The sequence below is a fragment of the Lygodium microphyllum genome, chromosome 9 (genome assembly GCF_053477565.2).
Source record: "Lygodium microphyllum isolate KBCC chromosome 9, Lygodium_microphyllum_v1.1.10, whole genome shotgun sequence".
Taxonomy (NCBI): domain Eukaryota; kingdom Viridiplantae; phylum Streptophyta; class Polypodiopsida; order Schizaeales; family Lygodiaceae; genus Lygodium; species Lygodium microphyllum.
Genome location: NC_141143.1, coordinates 106182083 through 106199663, shown reverse-complemented (window position 1 = coordinate 106199663; position 17581 = coordinate 106182083). Strand labels below are relative to the sequence as shown.

The 17581-nt window shown below is 42.6% G+C and overlaps 1 protein-coding gene across 3 annotated transcripts in view; it reads left to right on the top strand.

Moving 5' to 3' along the window:
* LOC148031392 (Cyclophilin-like peptidyl-prolyl cis-trans isomerase family protein) overlaps nucleotides 1–17581 on the top strand; it is an 84833-nt gene that overhangs the window by 26900 nt on the left and 40352 nt on the right. For all 3 annotated transcript variants that reach the window (XM_087685745.1, XM_087685744.1, XM_087685743.1), the window contains exons 4-5: nucleotides 362–495; nucleotides 595–679. In XM_087685745.1, the coding sequence (XP_087541871.1) occupies nucleotides 362–495; nucleotides 595–679 (219 nt within the window). The remainder of the gene's footprint in view (nucleotides 1–361; nucleotides 496–594; nucleotides 680–17581) is intronic.

The window sequence follows — 17581 nt, the reverse complement described above, 5'->3', positions numbered from 1 at the left end:
CTACTGGCTGAAGAAAACTTGAATGCTTAAATGTTCATTCCTTCCTAAAGTAAATTAATCATCCTTCCTGTTTGGAGCTGTCAACTTTCTTGTGGCTTCCTTTTTGGTCTCTGACAATTAGTAAACTTTCAATGAGATTTTAAGTTGAGATCATTTTGGATCTTTGGAAGTGTCTCGACTCTCTACCTAGGAGCGTTTGGATGGCCCAGATTAATTGGTGCTGGATAATCAAATGTATGCTAGCTAACATGCCAGCGCTTTTTTTGCAGCTCATTATTTAAATCATAAGTTTGAGCCATAGAATTAGATGTTGATATTCATTGTGCATTCTAAGCAGACTTACTGTTGTCATTTTATACAGTGCAAAGTTTGAAGATGAAATTAGTAGGGAACTAAAGCACACTGGAGCTGGAGTATTATCTATGGCCAACTCAGGCCCTAACACCAATGGCAGTCAATTTTTTATAACACTTGCTCCAACGCCTTGGTTGGATGGTAAGAGCTTTGCTTATTGCCTATTCTGGACTTGACTGGTTGTACGGGCGTGAAGTATCAGATGAGATTTGTGACTAGATAATTGTTATTTTTTTCCAGGTAAACACACGATATTTGGTAGAGTCTGTGGTGGAATGGAGGTGGTGAAACGACTTGGAAATGTGCAAACTGACAAAAGTGACAGGTTTGTGCTTTTCTCCTCACAAGTGTTGTTGAACCGATAAAATATTAAGGTGTCGCAATGATACCTTTTGGTCAACATGTCACCCAAATAGTTTAGGATTGGAATGTTTTGGTTCCAAAGAGAGCCTTATGTAGTCCAGATAGTTTAGGATTGGGACGTTTTGGTTCCAAAGAGAGCCTTATGGGCTCAGTGAGAGTGGACGATGCACTTTGGATTTCTGGCCATCTATGCCCTGAATGGTGGGAAGACATGAGATGATTTTGGACCATCCTCAATCAAGCACTATCTAGGTGGATCATTAGTAAGTAGGTGGGAACTTCAATATCATGGAGACCCTAGAGCATAGGAGGGGCAAGATTAATGAGATTATAGGAGGAGAGTATACTGCTTGGAAGAGTTCATTCTTCAGATTGGAGGTTAGGATCCTTAGTTCATAGCGGAGTTGGTTAGATCCATAGGCTCTCTTCAGTTTCATAGGAGAGACAAGGCAATGTACACAGTGAAGGGAGCGAAACACAGTCCTCTGGGCAGTGGGCTACCAAAGTAATCACTAGAAGGCGAAGGATAGAAGGTATTTGGGGTGCCAAAGAGGTTGAAGAACTCCCAGATGTGGCCTCTTGAACTTGAGTAGTCGAGGGTGGGGAAAGGGGAGGCTCATGCTGAGCCAAGGGTGGGCAATAGTCTCTATCTCTCAATGGAGTGGACTATAGAGCCGAAGAAATGAAAGGTGTTGAATAGCCACTGTCTCGCGAAGGAGCAGAATGATGAGCAGATAGTATTCAACAATCTATGAAGATATGCTAGGGTTTGCATTGTGGGCGAAGCAACAAAACGCAACAGTAGAATATTGTAGTAAAACGTTGTAGTAAAATGCGGTAGTAAAACACAGTAGTAGGACGTCGCAGCAAAATACCATAGTAAAACGCAAGAGTAAAGTGCCATGGTAGGATGCCGTACTAGAGGAGTAGACGAGGTGATGACAGGAGTGATGAAGGCTGACCGCCAGGTGGTGGGAGATTGATAGCTGAGATCTGCACACAAGGGTCAGAAACTTATACGAAAGAGATAAGACTGAATGGTGGGCAGCCTGTCTATTCATAAATGTCAAAGGGTGTCCCAAAAATTAGGGTTTTGGAGACCACTAAAACTCTCTCGACCGTGCACCAAATTTGCATTTTTCATTAATCAGGCATGTTTTGGGGCTATTTAAAAATGCTAATCAGCTATAAAGTGTGCTTTAACTCAAGACCTCCTCTTAGATCCAAAATTGAGCCTAAAAGGGAAGGCATGTAATGTTTACCCCAAGGTGTTCAACTCCAAAGTAGCTAGGGCATCAGACAAAGGGCGCATGTCGACTGTCGAGTGGCCTTCCACTTATAGAGGCGATGGTTATCTTACTAAGGGAGTCCAAGTAGTTGCCCCAAAGAGGATAGGGCATCGAACAAAGGGTGCTTGTTGGCTGCCCAATAGCCTACCAGGCCCTATAAAGGTGAATGGAACCACATTGAACTTTTATTTTTTTGTGGTGGTGAAAAGTTAATTTTAGGGGTGGTGGCTGATTGATTAACAGTGACCCAAAAGACGTGAGTAGGGATGGTACACCCAACACATCACAAAACAGTACAAGCTTACTCATCATTGGAGGATTGCAACGATGAGGGAAAGATGGTGGAGTATCATGTGAAGAAGTATGGTGGTGTAATCTGTCGGTAAAAACAACTTAGGATCCATCCAGTGGTGCTTTGCACAATGGGATGCATAGTATGCTATATATTGAAGAATGCTCATGCAATAGGTGCCACTTGGACAATGTCCCTTGCGGGGAAATTGTTTACTTATCCAAGCACCCTAGTACAAAGATGATGAAATCATGCAATGCATAGGGGAAGGTACAATAGAGGGGGGACATCAGCATGTCGAAAGGTGTAGAATACTAAGAAGGGTAGGAACCCCCTCTCAACTTGGATGTTAATGCCGAAGAAGAAAGAGGAGCATGAGGGTGTCGGTCTTTATGTGGTGCCAAGAACCATGTGGATGAAGATGATAAAGCATCCCTACTGGAAGAGCAAAGATAGAAGTCACCGCCATGATAGCATCAAGAGAGATACTGCACGACTGCCATGGGAGGGGAAGCCTCCATACTGGTAGAAGAGCAAAATTCCAAGTAGATGGAACCATGAAAGGAACGGCGCATATCTTCTTTCTCCAACTTAGAAAGGATTGGTGCAAGCCTATGTGTTAGCCCTATATTGAAATATAAAACCATGCAAAAGAGAAAAAAATTTGTAAGCATAGAGGTGAGTAGTGAGATGCTTCAAAAGATAAATTTGAAAACAAAAGAAAGCAAAGCTAAGTGCAATGCAATGAGTATGCAAGTATGTGGCGGAAGTGAAAAAAGGAAAAGGCTAAGTGTGTGGCCACCATTGCGTACAACGAGGTGGGGAAGTGGTCCTAGAAGGTGCAGTGGATGTCCTAGGAATGGATGCCTAAAGTACAATAAGTGAGCCACTAGTAGACCAATCAGCCAATCCTTCAAGAGTAGTGAAGGAGATAGGCTGCTGAGATTGTCCATATGCCACATATCTAGTAGCGGCTGGGGCAGATGGAACAAATGGTGCAATAGCGGAAGGTGTAGCCCCATTGGACTGGCCAACTGGAGTTGAGGTAGTTGTAGTAGTTTACTGTGGTTTTCTAGGAGAAAGACCTTGGGCCTTGGTGCGACACTCCTCGTCCACATGGCCTGATCTCTTGCAGTGTGTGCAAAACCTATTTTTCTTAGGAATTTGTTGCCAAAGGTGTCGTGTTTCTTTGGTTCTGTCAGAGGAAGTGGTGTCATCCTTGTTTTGGCTTGTCTTTGCATCTTGCGAGTTCTCGCTACTGTTGGTTTTTCCTTTTGAAGAAGAGACAACCAACCCTCACCCCTGTGAATAGATATGTGGAGAGGATTTCTTGTGGACTTGATCGTGCAACCGTGCGTAACACAAGAACTAGCAATCAAACTTATAGAAGGTTGGCAATCTAGGGAGTGAGATAATGTGTGGGATAAAATGGAAGTATTTGTTAGGTAACTTGTTCAAGAAGAATGTGACCTGATCGTCGTTTGACTTCGAGATGCCAGTACTGGCAATCTCGGTGAGTAACCATCGATATTCGGCCAAGTGACTTTCAGATTATCCCTTTCTCAATGGAAAAATCTTGAAGCTCAAAATCAAGATCACATGTCTACATAGCGGTCAATGAGATGACTCCAACGTTTAGATGTGAGGGGAAAATGCTGTAACTGAGAGTGGAATTTAGGAAGCAACCCTTGCATTAACTCAACATTGGTTGTGGCATTGGGGGCTCTCTATTGATATATGTGATCAGCGTGAGCTAATCGAGGGTTTGGCACCAATGATGAGGTCGCAAGGTTCTTGAGATTCAAGCACTTGTTGTATGAAGTTTGACTAAGTAGTGAAATTTGACCCGTTAAAACAAGTCTTATTCATGAAGGCATTTTTGGCCGTTGCAACAGGAGTGGTAGTGCTAGGAGATGGAGAAGGTGTATAATGAGGCAGAGTGAATAGAAGGAATAGGGTGGGGCCCGGGGGAGCGGAGTACACTGGGAAAGGAATTTCAAAGTGCTCACCATGCGTACGAGAAGTATACACAGTGGCTCCAAATGTGTGCAAGGGCGGATTGGGTATGGGCTTGGTAACCACTTGTAGAGCCCAAGGTGGAGGGATAGAGACACGGGGAGCAGAGGATGGAAATCCCTCACCTAAGGGATGTGTGACAATAGTCCATAAGTAGAGGATGGATAGCCTTGCATTTGAAAGGTCGTATGAGGGGTTTGTGAGTGTTCGGGGGTAGTGAGGGGGATACCCATCAGAGTTGTCCTAGAGTGAAAGGAGGTGATAAAATGAGAGTAGGTGGAAGGTACAATGTTATAAGGGTGGCATTTCCCTTAATAATGCACCAAGAGGTGGATGTGAATGGAGGGTAGATAGATGGGGGAATGAAGAAAGAAAAAGTGCTAGGAGCAGAGATAGAAGATCCAACCCCTAGTGTGCTTTGAATAGAAGTGGAGTGTAATCCAAGATTTTGGAATGAAGATGTGAGTAGATTAGAATGTGGAGAAGATAGTGGTGGGATGGGAGGGAGTGGAGAAGTGTGGCTTACTTGCTCAAATGAAACAAATGATAGAGATATACTTGACAAAGGGAATTTGCTTTGAGAGCCTCCTCTATTGAAGTTAACATACTGAAAACCATTCAGATCTTGTATACCAAAAGGAGAAATAGAAGAGGGTTTTGGCTCATATGACTCAAAAGGGTTATAAGAACCTAACACAAGGCTTGATTGAGATAAAGAAGATGGATTGCTAGACGTGCCAAATGTCACGGTCTCTCCAAGATTAGAGAGATGGCCAATCTCACCAATTAGTCCCTCCAAGATTAGAGAGATGGTCCCTCCAAGATCAGAGAGATGGCCAATGTCACCAATTAGTCCAGATGGAGTAGTAGCACTCGTTGGAGGAGTGTAAGCCGAACTGTACGTGATGTGCAAGTACTCCTCAAACTCTTTATATGTAAGATAACCAAAACGAGAAGAAGAAGGTGGTAAAGGTGAAGGTGTGTCTACCTCCTCCTCGAGACCATAATGCCTTCTAGAGCCTCCAATGATGGAGAAGCTTGCTAGGGCATCATGGGATTCGAAGAAGAAGGTGCTTGGGATGTTATGGGTTAGAATTGACGAATTGTTGAATAACCCTACTTGGCATTGGACCAACCTATATCAAGCCTTGTTTGGTTTCCATAATAGTCTCTTTATCTCACTATCAAAGGAGCAAGGCATGGAAACAAGGGAAGTAAGTGACTCCAAGGAGGACCAGTCAATTCAAGACGACAAATATTTGGACTTTGATTTGGTCAATTATAACACAATAGTTGAACCATTGAGCAAATTTGTATGGATCCCAAACCCTCTCAAGCTAAGAGCTTACTCATTGATGCGGGTAGGGTAAGACTAAACTCAAAATTGAAATGGCTAGAATTTCTTAGGGTCTTGGACTATGAACAAATGGGATACCATGTTAATGATCATTGTTTGGATTGCAAAGTATTTACGCGTGTGAGTTTCGCACAAAGACTAGCCTTCACAATCATCGTAGGATACTCTTTAGAAGAGCTTTGGCTTTGATACCATGTGAAGATATGCTAGGGTTTGCATTGAGGAAACACAACATGTATGGCCAAGATTAAAACACAAAGACTCAGATAAAGACAAGCAAAACTCAAACCCTAAACGCAAAGCGCAAACACAAAACTCAAAACTCAAACACAGACACAGAGAGAAGAAACTCTGAAGTGAATGAATGCTGTAAATGAATGTAAGAGTGTGTGGAATGCCCAAGGGTAGAGCAATGAAGTGTCAGAGAGTAACGTCCATTGGAGACGGATCCCAAGTGCTGTGACCACTAGTTGGAGTGACCGAGTGAGAGAAACACCAAATGCTGATTACCAGAGTGTGAGAAGACTAAGGTGATTGTAGATGATGATGGTTGATGGTGTGGGTGAAGTGGTAGAACGCGACGGTAAAACACAACAGTAGAAATCTGTTAAAATACGCGGGATCTAGAGCATGGCTATGGCGGATTGTAAGCATAGACTAAATTCATGATGACATTGACTGAAGACCACAACTGTTACACAAGTGAATTAGGTTTCAAGACGGAAGCTTGGACTCATAAACACAATCTTGTGTAGGATTGACAAGTATAAGACTGACACTAATTGATAAAGAAAAGCATCATCATGTATTCATTCATCTATCAGAAGTGGTAGTCAAGTACAGTGCTTTATAGTTGTTGGATGGGTACAGTTTTCCCTTTCTGTGCATATGGGATTCTTGCAGCCTACATGTATTCATCCCAAACTGCCTCATACAAAGAGGCTACATTAGGTGTGATTGCTAATATCTCAACAAAATCCACTCGACAATTGTTTTTTGTTTCATGGAATGGTATGTTTATTTGCCGAATTGATACGATCTTCATCAACAAGTTCGGTTCGGCACAGGTGATACGGCACTCAGCTAGCCCAGCCATTCCCTTAGCAGGAACAATGTGATTCTTGGCCGATAGACAGTTTCCAGTGGCAACTTTTAAGCCCTGTAACAGGAAGCACAAGTAAACTAAGGTCAATGATCTCTCATTGCAGGGCTAGCAAATACATAGATTGAAAGTAGAAGGTCCATCCACGGTGTGCCTTGTGTGCTTCTGTGCACTTTGGCAAGCTAAGCCTATGTGTGCCATGCCAGTTCTTAGTAAGCATTTCTACGCCTTTAGCAATCACCCCAAAAATTCTAGCATCCCCTACCAAGCTCTGCTCTTCTTGCCCAAGAAGCTGTAATACTGCTGCAGTAGAATGTCACAGTAAAACACATAAGTAAAACACAGTAGTAGGACATTGCAGTAGAGGAGCAGATGAGGTGATGGTAACAGTCGCAAAGGCTAGACCGCCATGTGGTGGGAGATTGATGGCTGAGATATGCACACATGGATGAGAAACCTGTAAGGAAGAGATAAGGATGAATGGTGGGTAGCGTGTCTATTTATAGGTATTGAAGCGTGCCCCAAAAATCAGGGTTTTGGGGGGACAATTGAAACTCTCTCGAACTATGCACCAAATTTGCGTTTTTCATTCATTAAGCTTGTTTTGGGGCTGTTAAAAAATGCTAATCAGCTGTAGAGCGTGTTTTAGCTCAACACAATTATTGTCTCTCGGTGGAGCGGAATGCAAATTCAAGGCTTGTGGAAGCCACTGTACTTGAAAATAGGTGAGGGGAAACCTTCATTGGCGTTGCGGCGGTCTCTAGGAGATCGTAGCACCACTTGATCCTCCTTGCGCTCGGGAGAACTTAGTGCGCATTGGATGCATCTTATTGCCTTGAGTATAAAAATCTGATAGTTGGTGCAAAATAAACTTTGTGGTCCAGAAGGGGGAGGTGGTCCAAGGAGTGCGTAGAGGTAGATTCGCACACCCCAACAGCGTAGGGAGTAAAGGCTGATGTCAATAAGCATTGGTGGTGTGTCCGGTGATGCCATAGTAGGAGCACCCAATGGCCTTTCCATCTACCTATGGAGAAATCATAGCACTAGAGTGTCAAGCAGTGAAAGGGAGGGTGGGAGGGAGAAAAAGAGAAGGTTACCTCCTGGTGATGTAGCGGAAATAGGGAGAAAATCAGTAGATGATGCTGAACTTGCAACCTGTCTTTGCCTTCTCTGATATAGAGGATCTTCACGGCTCTTTGAGCACCTTTGGCTTTGATACCATGTCAAAGTAACATGTATGCTGTGATATCATATTAAAATATGCGACAAACTAGAGAGACAATAGGGTTTGCAGGGAGAAGCATAGTGTATGTACGGTAAATACTGAGAGGGAAGAGAAACTCAGAAAACACAGAAGAAGCACTATCCTGGTTGAATTAGGTGGCAGCACCTGTGGGGAATCTGTATTGTGAAGGGAGTGAAATGTATTTCTTTGGGTAGTGGGTTGTTGAAATAATCACTGGAAGGTGAAGGACGGTTGTTGAGTGAGCGAAGTGCAATCCTTTGATATCGTCAAGGGTGAAGAAGAAGATTACCAGTTGTCAAGGGAGCCAAGCGTAGTCCTTAGATGCCAAGAAGTGGACCAGGTTGCAAGATAGAGCAATAGAATATGGTAGTAGAACACCACAGTAGAACACCGCAATAAAACACAATAGTAGAAGGCCACAGTAAAATGCCGCAGTAGAACATTGCAGTAAAATGTAGCAGCAGAACGCCGCAGTAAAACGCCAAGTGGAGATGGATGTAGAAGCCATGAACCATAATGTGTTAGAGTTTGCCAATTCTATGGCCATTGCCCAATGTTTTAGTCTTTAGTTCTTTTTCAGTTCTTAGTGTAAACACAACTGAAGTTATTAGTTGTGCCACCACTCTTAGAGTTACTTATGAAGAGTTAGAGTCAGTTAACTCTAGTTGAGTTAGAGCTAGGTCTATCGTAGACCTATCTTGTATCTTTCATTCTCATTCTTTCCATTCAGCAAGTACACTCTACTCTTTTTCTTTGGCACACACTCATTGTCTCTCTTTTCTCTCCTACATAGCTAGGTGTCATTAACCAACATTTGGTATTAGAGCAAGGTTGTACGCATGGATTCAGTTCAGCCACCGTCAGCCTGTGCTGCACCGTCAGCCTGTGCTGCCCTGCCTAAGGTCCTGTTGCCATTAGCCAGCTCTTTGTTGGAGGAAGAGAAGGATGAGCTGCTGCTGTTTTCAGCTTGTGCGCAGCCCTACGTGCAGTCCTACACGTGCAGCTAGAGGAGCTACTATTTTGGAGCTGCTGCTGCTGTTTTCAGCTCTGTTCTTATTTTCTCACCTTTGCTTGCCATATTCTCAGCCTTGCCTGCGATTTTCTGCAAACCCTAAAAAGTGCAGAAATCTTAATTTTCAGATTTGGGGTTTTTTCAAAATTTCAGCAATTTCCCATCCATTTGGCCATCTCTTTTCGAATCTCAGGTTGTGCTTCCCAAAATTTGGGGCTTTTGTCAATTTTCGCTCATGGACTTCAAATTGACAACCAATTCAAAGAAAATTCACAATTTCTTTGACATTACTGCCAAAATTTTGGGGCTTTTGCTCGATTTGCAGTCCCACATCTTCATTGGAAACACCAACATTGCACAATTTCATCGACATTTGTGCAAGAAATTTGGGGCTTTTGTCCTAGAGGCTCTAGCACGCATCACGAGGGAGATTCCAGCTGTTGTTCATTATTGGCACGCACCCTGAGTTGACAATATTGCAGAAATTCAACATGTAAGGTATAAATTTCTTCAATTTCTTTGAAATTTTATGAAGAAAATTGGGGCTTTTGTGTGACAGGCATTCCAAGGCAGCAAACAAGTTGTACAACAACATCTAATTGCTGTTACAGTCACATTGAGCAAATTTTTTTGAAAAAATTCAGTAAATTTTGGTAAGAATCGGCATTAAGTTGCTGTAATTTGTATTTTTGGGGACATGCGTTACAAGGCAAGTGTGGTACAGCAGTGCATTGCTGTTATCTCTTGGCTGAGTGCTGATTTGGGTCAAATTGGTCACAGTTTGGCATTTGTCTGATAGTTTGGTACTTGTTGCATAATCATGAGGGGATTTTTAGCACTCTGAAGAGTACAAGCTATACTTTAGCAGAGAAGTATTTGGTTGAAGATTTTTATCCATTACTAACAGTATGGTACGTCAAGAGACTAATGATCGGAGCAACATCCTTGGTGTTCTCACTTAGGAGGACAAACTTGATGGATCAAACTACCTGTTGTGGAGTTTTATGGTCCGCAATCTTCTTGTAGCGAAGGACTTGTGGGATTATGCTACAGGTGATTTGCAGTGACCAGGAGGTCTTGCACCTCACACACCTCAGTATAATGCTAGAGGATAGGTTGGCTGTTACTGTTGTTGCCTCTCCTCCCCCTCCTATCGAGAATCAGAGATGGGACTCAAAAGATGCACAGGCACTTTCTTTGATTGCCTTGTCAGTGAAAAGATCAATCATTCCACACATCCGGTCTTGTAAGACCTTAAAATCAGCATGGGATGCACTTGAGCGTATGTTCAGAATGCAACGAGGCCAAAATGTCTTATCTCCGTAGAGAGTTGGCCAATGTGAACATGGATGAGGGTGATAGCATGATAGATCACCTTACTCACATACATGATTTGTGCGAGTAGCTGCTCAATGTGGATGAAATCATTCAAGATGTTGAATTGGTAAACATCTCATTGAACTCTCTTCTAGAGTCGTATCTTGGTTTCCACACCTCTTTGATGTTGTCTTTAAGAGGGGGGGAGGGGGAAGCAATAGCCCCTTACATTTGTGGAGTTGGAAGGCCTCTTGTTGCAAGAGGAACAAACTTGGAAGAATGTGGCATTGCATTTAGGAGATGTGGCTATGCTTTCCAAGTCCAAAGACAAAGGAAAAGTCAGGCAAAATGCAGAAAATTAGCAAAAGGGTGATGCTAGACAGCCATCAAATAAGGCTGTCCAAGACATAGAAAAGTCTAAAAAGAAGGGAAAATGTCATTATTGCAAGAAGCCAAATCACTATATTGATGAATGTAATAAGATATTAGCCAAAGAGAAGAAAAAGGAAATTTGGTTGGGTTGTCCAAGAGATATCGGCCAGCAAATTACTGATATTGATGGCTTACGGCTGAATTTGGTTTGAAAGTGCACACACTTCACATGGATAGAGGGGGGGAGTACATGTCTTGTGCTTTTGAGACATATTTGTTTGATCATGGCATTATGCATCAAGCTACTATTAGAATGACTCCTCAGCAGAATGGTCTTGCTAAAAGGAAGAATCACACTCTTATGGAGATGACTTGTTGTATACTTAAAAGCAAGGGGTTGCCTCATAAATTTTGGCTAGAAGGCCTTTAGTGTGGAAATCATCTGTTGAATCGTGCACCCACTAAGGCACTAAGGACAATCACCTTGTTTGAAGCTTGGTATGGCAAGAAACCCAAGGTTGACTACTCTCGGGCGTTTGGTTGCATAGCATATGCACGCGTTTTGAAAGAACTTCGTGAGAAGCTTGATGCAAGGCCGTAAAATGCATATTTACTAGCTACAGTTTAGAGCAAGGGCTATCGCTTGTATGATCCACGCACAAAGAAAGTTTTTGTTAGTGGGGATGTCATATTTGTTGAAAATGCTGCATTTTCACATGATCAATTCTAAATTCCAACCACCCATGAAATTGGTGATGCCTTTGAGGGTCTCTTGTTACTTTCTTTTGGAGTCCACGCGTGCTGTAAATGACCGGACAAACATAATATAGCAAGTTGTTATTGCACCATATGTGCGTGTATTGATGATGGTTTGCCATGTGCAATGGAAGATGCTGTATAGCAAGAAAGGGTTGTTGAGAAACCCTTCACCCATAGTTTTCGTTTTTGCGTTTTTGTGTTTTGCGTTTAGGGTTTGCAGCCCCAAAAAGGGGCGCCACCCTAGACTGACTGTGCCTATTTATAGGCCAGTCTCTCGTCCATTCCTTACGGCTAATCCTTCAGTCCGTTACTTCCACTTTCTCTTTGTTAGTCTTCTGACACTCGCTTCCATCATCTCTTTCTCTCCTCTCCTCCCACCATCTCCACACTTTCCTAGCGCTAGCCTTCATCTCCAGTTGGCTGCGTTTATGGTGGCAATGTGCTCCTCTTCAGTTAATGTCCATCCTCCATTGTTGGCGATAGGATCTTCTGTGCTCCTACACCTTGCGTTTGGAGTCCACACTCTCTTGGCATCAGCAGCCACCCTATCTGGTGTCATCCTCCACCCTTTTGATACCTCCACCTTCTTGTGTTTGGCTGCCAAGGAGGTTTCTCACCATTTGGCGTCTCTCTCTAGCAGGCGTCACTTTTATCAGAGATAGTTGCACCTTGCGTTTGGTTCCTAGTTACTTCCCACCCTTCTGACGTCACTTCACGGCTGGTGTTTCACTCCCAGAGACTGTCTTCACTTGTGTTTTCAGCATCTGGCTCATTCTCACCAGACTTGCGTTTGCAGATTCAGAGGCTCCTCACCCTTTGACGGCAGTCTCCTTGCACTAGGCGACACCTCCTCATCCTCCGTTTTTAGACTCAGAGGCTTCTTTGGCAGTCTTCCTGTACTCCAGGGCTTCCTTTGTGCTACGACACCCTTGTATCATATTCACTTCATTAGCATGATTCATCTTTCATCATCCTCGCAAACCCTACCGTCTCTCTGTTCACTTAGTCATTTTGACAAGGGCTGTTGTAAATGCAGCAGAAGCAGTCCTGGGATGGTTGTTACAAACTCTCTAGGAGAGTAAAATGGATGCTCCTTTAGCTCAAGGCACTAGAAGGGCTGCTATACATGCAACACATGATGTAGGGGGAGCCCATTTGGCTGATTGTACGGAAGTAGATGATTGTGATGAGCATGCAATTATGAGCTTACTGTTGGATGATAATGAGCCTACTTCCTTGGACAAAGCTCAACAAAATGTACATTCGATGCAAGCCATGCAGAATGAGTTAGACTTTATTGCCACTAACTCTACATAGGATCTTGTGGATTTACCACTTGGCAAGACGACCATTGGCACAAAATGGGTTTTCGAACTCAAATGCAAGGCTGATGGTACCATTGAGAGGTACAAAGCACGGTTGGTAGCAAAAGGCTATGCGCAGAAGAAGGGCGTAGATTATGAAGAGATTTTTGCTCCTACATCCTGTACGAGTACTGTGAGATGTGTAATTGCTATGGCTGTAAATTATGGATGGAAGGTACATCAGTTGGACATTAAGGCATCATTCTTGAATGGGGATTTGCAAGAGGATGTTCTTGTGTCATAATCTCTAGGGTTTGTGGTTAAGGGGAAATAGCACATGGTATGCAAGCTAAACAAAGCTCTTTATGGTCTCAAACAGGCTCCTCATGCATGATACTCTAAAATCGATGCATATTTGGCCACAAAGGGTTCAAAAACAGTCCAATTGCTCCCACTCTATACATTAAGAATGAAGAGGGAGACTTGTTGATTATCATTCTTTATGTAGATGACATGCTTCTCATTGGACCTTCCGTAGCAAAAATTGTAGATTTCAAGGCCGAATTAAAACATGCATTCGCTATGTCAGATGTGGGCTGTCTACACTAATATTTGGGGATTCAATTCACCCAAAATCAGCATGGTATCATTATGTCACAATCACAGTGTGTGGATAAGCTGTTACGTAGGTTTAATATGCAAGATTGCAAACCTATGTGCACTCCTATGGAGCCAAGCTTAAAGTTGTCTATGCATGATGGTGAAGAGACGTTTGATGTTGCAATTTACAACTAGGCTGTTGGTTGTCTTATTTATCTTTGCAACTCGCACTGACATTCAGTATGTAGTATCTTAGGTGAGCAGGTATATGCATAACTCACAGACTATAAATTGGCAAGTTGTTAAGTGGATCTTCAGATACTTGCAAGGCACTTAGTAACATGTTCTTTCTGATAGTCAGAGTCCTATTGCAAATCCTGTGTTTTATGCTCGTATGAAACATATTGAGGTGCATTACTACTATGTGTGAGAGAGAGATGCTATGCAAGAGAGATCAGCTTGATGTATATTCTTACATAGGAAAATGTTGGAAACATTTTCACCAAGGTTGTACCTCGTGAGAAGTTTGAGGCTTTTCGCAAGTCCTTAAACTTGCTACCCTTTGGATAGTGCCCAATGCTTTCGTCTTTAGTTCTTTTTCAGTTCTTAGTGTGAATACAACTAAAGTTACGAGTTGTGTCACCTCTCTTAGAGTTAGAGTTAGAGCTAGAGTCAGTTAACTTTAGTTGAGTTAGAGCTTGATCTATCTTAGACCTATCTTGTATCTTTCATTCTCATTCTATCAATTCAGCAAGTACACTCTACTCTTTTGCTTCAGCACAATCATTGTCTCTATTTTCTCACCTCCATAGCTGGCTATCATTTTCCAATATAATCTCTTGCTCGCAGGGTGTGAATGGTAGTGGAGACGATGGAGAAAGGAGAGAAGAATATGGAAAAGAGTGATATAGTGTCAGAAGGAATGAATGTGTGGGATTTTGGTGTGTATTTAAGGGGAGAGGTGGCCCGTATGTAGGCACGGCTAGTCTAGGTGGCATACCATTGTGTGGGCGCCCATTGAAAAATTCCTAGTATGAGGGCGCAAGACCTTTTTGGGGCCATCAATGTTAAATCCTAATTGAAGAAAAGGTTTCTCAAAAGGATCATAGGGGAGTCAGTTGAATAAGTTTAGGGGTGAGCTTTTTTCACTTAGGTGTGCACCTAGAGTCTTGGATTCGTCTTCAGGAGATCAACACTTGCTTCAAAGAGAAGGGCTCGAGGAGTTAGGGCCTTCTAAGGAGGGAGAGTACATCTAGAGCATCATTGGGTGCCCTTTAGAGGGAGGAGAGATGCCTAGGCTGTAGGTGGGTGGCTGAGAGGATGCATGTTACTCGAGCAGAGATAGATGCAATGAAGGAGACTAGATCAGAGTATAGATTTCATTCTAGATCTTCCTTGTGGATTCAGGTTGGAAATAGAGTTAATGGAGACTTCTTTCATATATTGTGGGACCTAGACACTCTAGATATGGAATGGGGAGACCTAGGAGAGTTGGTAGATCCATAGCACAAGGTTCTTAGGGAGTTGAACAGGTAGCTATAGAGTAATACACAGTCGTATTGGAATCCATGAGTAGATCCCAAGGATATGAGAGAGAGAGAGAGGGATGATATGGCAAAGCACTAGGAGGGTGGTCATAGATAGGATGAGCAGGCATCTAATGGCTATAATTGCAGCTTTCTAGGAGATCGTGGCATCAAGAGACATGCTAGAGAGGCCATCCGACTGAGTGATTCACGTCATTCCTAAAGGTAGTAGTGACAATTTGGACATCACTGAGGGGAGACCAATTACTTTGCTTGGAACTACTTATAAGATCTTGGCAAAGGTGATTAGTCTTACATTGTCCCCTTTGATACTTCACATTATTTACTCCACTTAGGTTTTACTTAGATGCATAACATCCTATGCAACATCTTTAGATTTTAGGAGTCCTTAGTCATAGTTGTCATGTACGAAAGGTGTGATATGGTAGGGTACGATGAAATATGGTACTAAGTGGTACCTTATGATTTTATAAGGTACAATACGACATTAGTACAAAAAAAACTTGATAAAAAAACCAAAAATCATTAAATGATAGAACACATGTTTAAAAGTGAAAATGCTCATTTTATTATAAAATAAGATGTATACATGAGGGCGGCCCTAGCGGTCACATGCGTTGCATGCAAAATGTGATACAACTAGAGTCTAGTACATGCATGGATGATGGATCATAGTGGCATGTGGATATGATGATAGTAGATACAAAAGAGAGAGAGACCTATGAATCTATGATGAGGTATCATCATCATCATTAGAACCATTTGAGTGCTCATCAAGAGAGTTTGAAGATAGACTCCTCGGCATTGGATGATGAGACACTCTGATACTCATCCTTACTAATGAGGTTACCATCATCATCAAGTGATGGATCCCTAAGTGCCGGCTATATAGGCAAGTGGGGGGTGTCATCATGAGGCACGGGATGATGGAAGCTACTAGAGCTCCACCTTACGTATGTCTGCAAGCCACTCAAACTACCTCTCATTGATGTCGGAGGGTGCCGAATGACCATGCTGGTGCTACCACCTACTTGAACTCCTCGCCCATGAGCACACTGACTGTGAGTGTCAGGAGTGTCTGTTGCTATAAGCTCTCTATAGAGCTATACAAAGATCATCTCCTCCTCCTCCTCCTGTATACTCGGAAGAGTGTTGCCCATCAACTTGAATGTATCATTATTCACCTACACAATGCACATAAGATTGTAAATGCTAAAGTCTGAATTGTTAAGTATAAACTTTAAAGATTAAAACAACAAATTTTAAATTTTATAGTTAAGTGTTTACTTGCTTTGGATTGCCCATGCTCATCATCGCCCTCATCATGGGTAAGTTAGTGCAGCAATAGATTAGTTTCTCTAATTGTTGTGTGCTAAGCTGATTGCAAATCTTCATGTGGATGAGAGAATAGGCACTCTATTTTCTCTCACATGCACTTGAAGAGCAATTCTGAGCAAGGACTCTCATAGCTAAGGGTTGAAGGGTCTCTAATGCATTTCCAAAATTTTGCCACAAAAATAGAGGCTTTACAAGTGACTCTCTCCTCCAACAAGTGAAAGAAGCAAAAGTCACATGCTCTATTTGATTTGCATAGCATCGTAGCTTCTCCAACATTGCATCGTGGTCATCCATAGGGACCACACGAGTCAAATAAACAGGCTGGTTTGAATGGAGTTCTCTATCGTCCATCAATGCCGCTCTAAAGAAGTGAACAAGAAGGCCTGGTGAACCCCTCACAATCACTGATACGTAACACCCTATGCAAGGGAGTCACAACAATGACAATGGCATGGACTTTTTGCCAAAATTGCTCATTGAGGCACAAGCATTGCATGGCTTTGGCCTCCTCTATCTCATGCTTATCCCACTCATTTCATAGAGTGGACACCACTGTCTAGTGTAGAGTGAACCACACCTTATAAAGGCACTCGGAAAATAATCACATGTAAGCAAAGCAAGTTGAAAAAGGCTTCTTCAACTGGAGTGTGCTATGCTCGTGATACATCGCAAGCACCTTTATCTTTATTGTGAAGAAGGTGACAAATGATATGGCTTTATGAACCATCCTCCTCACCCACTTGAGCTTCCCGATATTCTCCATAAGCAAGTTCAAACAATATGGAGCAAGTTCAAACAATGACTTGCACATGGAGTCCACACAATCATGGAGAACTTGGCCTCAAGCAAATGCCCCATTTGCCGACAATTTGATGCATTGTTGGGAACCACTTGCACCACATCATCTGAGGGGCCTATCTACAACTAAAAATTACAATAGAGAGAGAGAGAGAGAGAGAGAGAGAGAGAGAGAGAGAGAGAGAGAGAGAGAGAGAGAGAGAGAGAGAGAGTTGAGCCTTGAAAGATTCAGCTTTCAAGAATGAAGAGAGATAGAGGCTTGGTGGGAAGAGAGAATCGAGATAGATATTAGAGAGAATAGGGACATAGATAATTATGAAAAATGAAAGAAACAAATTTAAAATACAATGTATACCTCAATGATAGCTTGCCAAATGTGGCGATAGATTAAGGCATCTGTCACTTTCCTTCCCCTCTTGCTGGTGTCTATGGTGCCCGCAGAAAGTAAGGGTCAAGTGGACATGAGCCGAGTCATCAATCTTTTTTGTACTCATGTCATTGTATGTGACACTAGT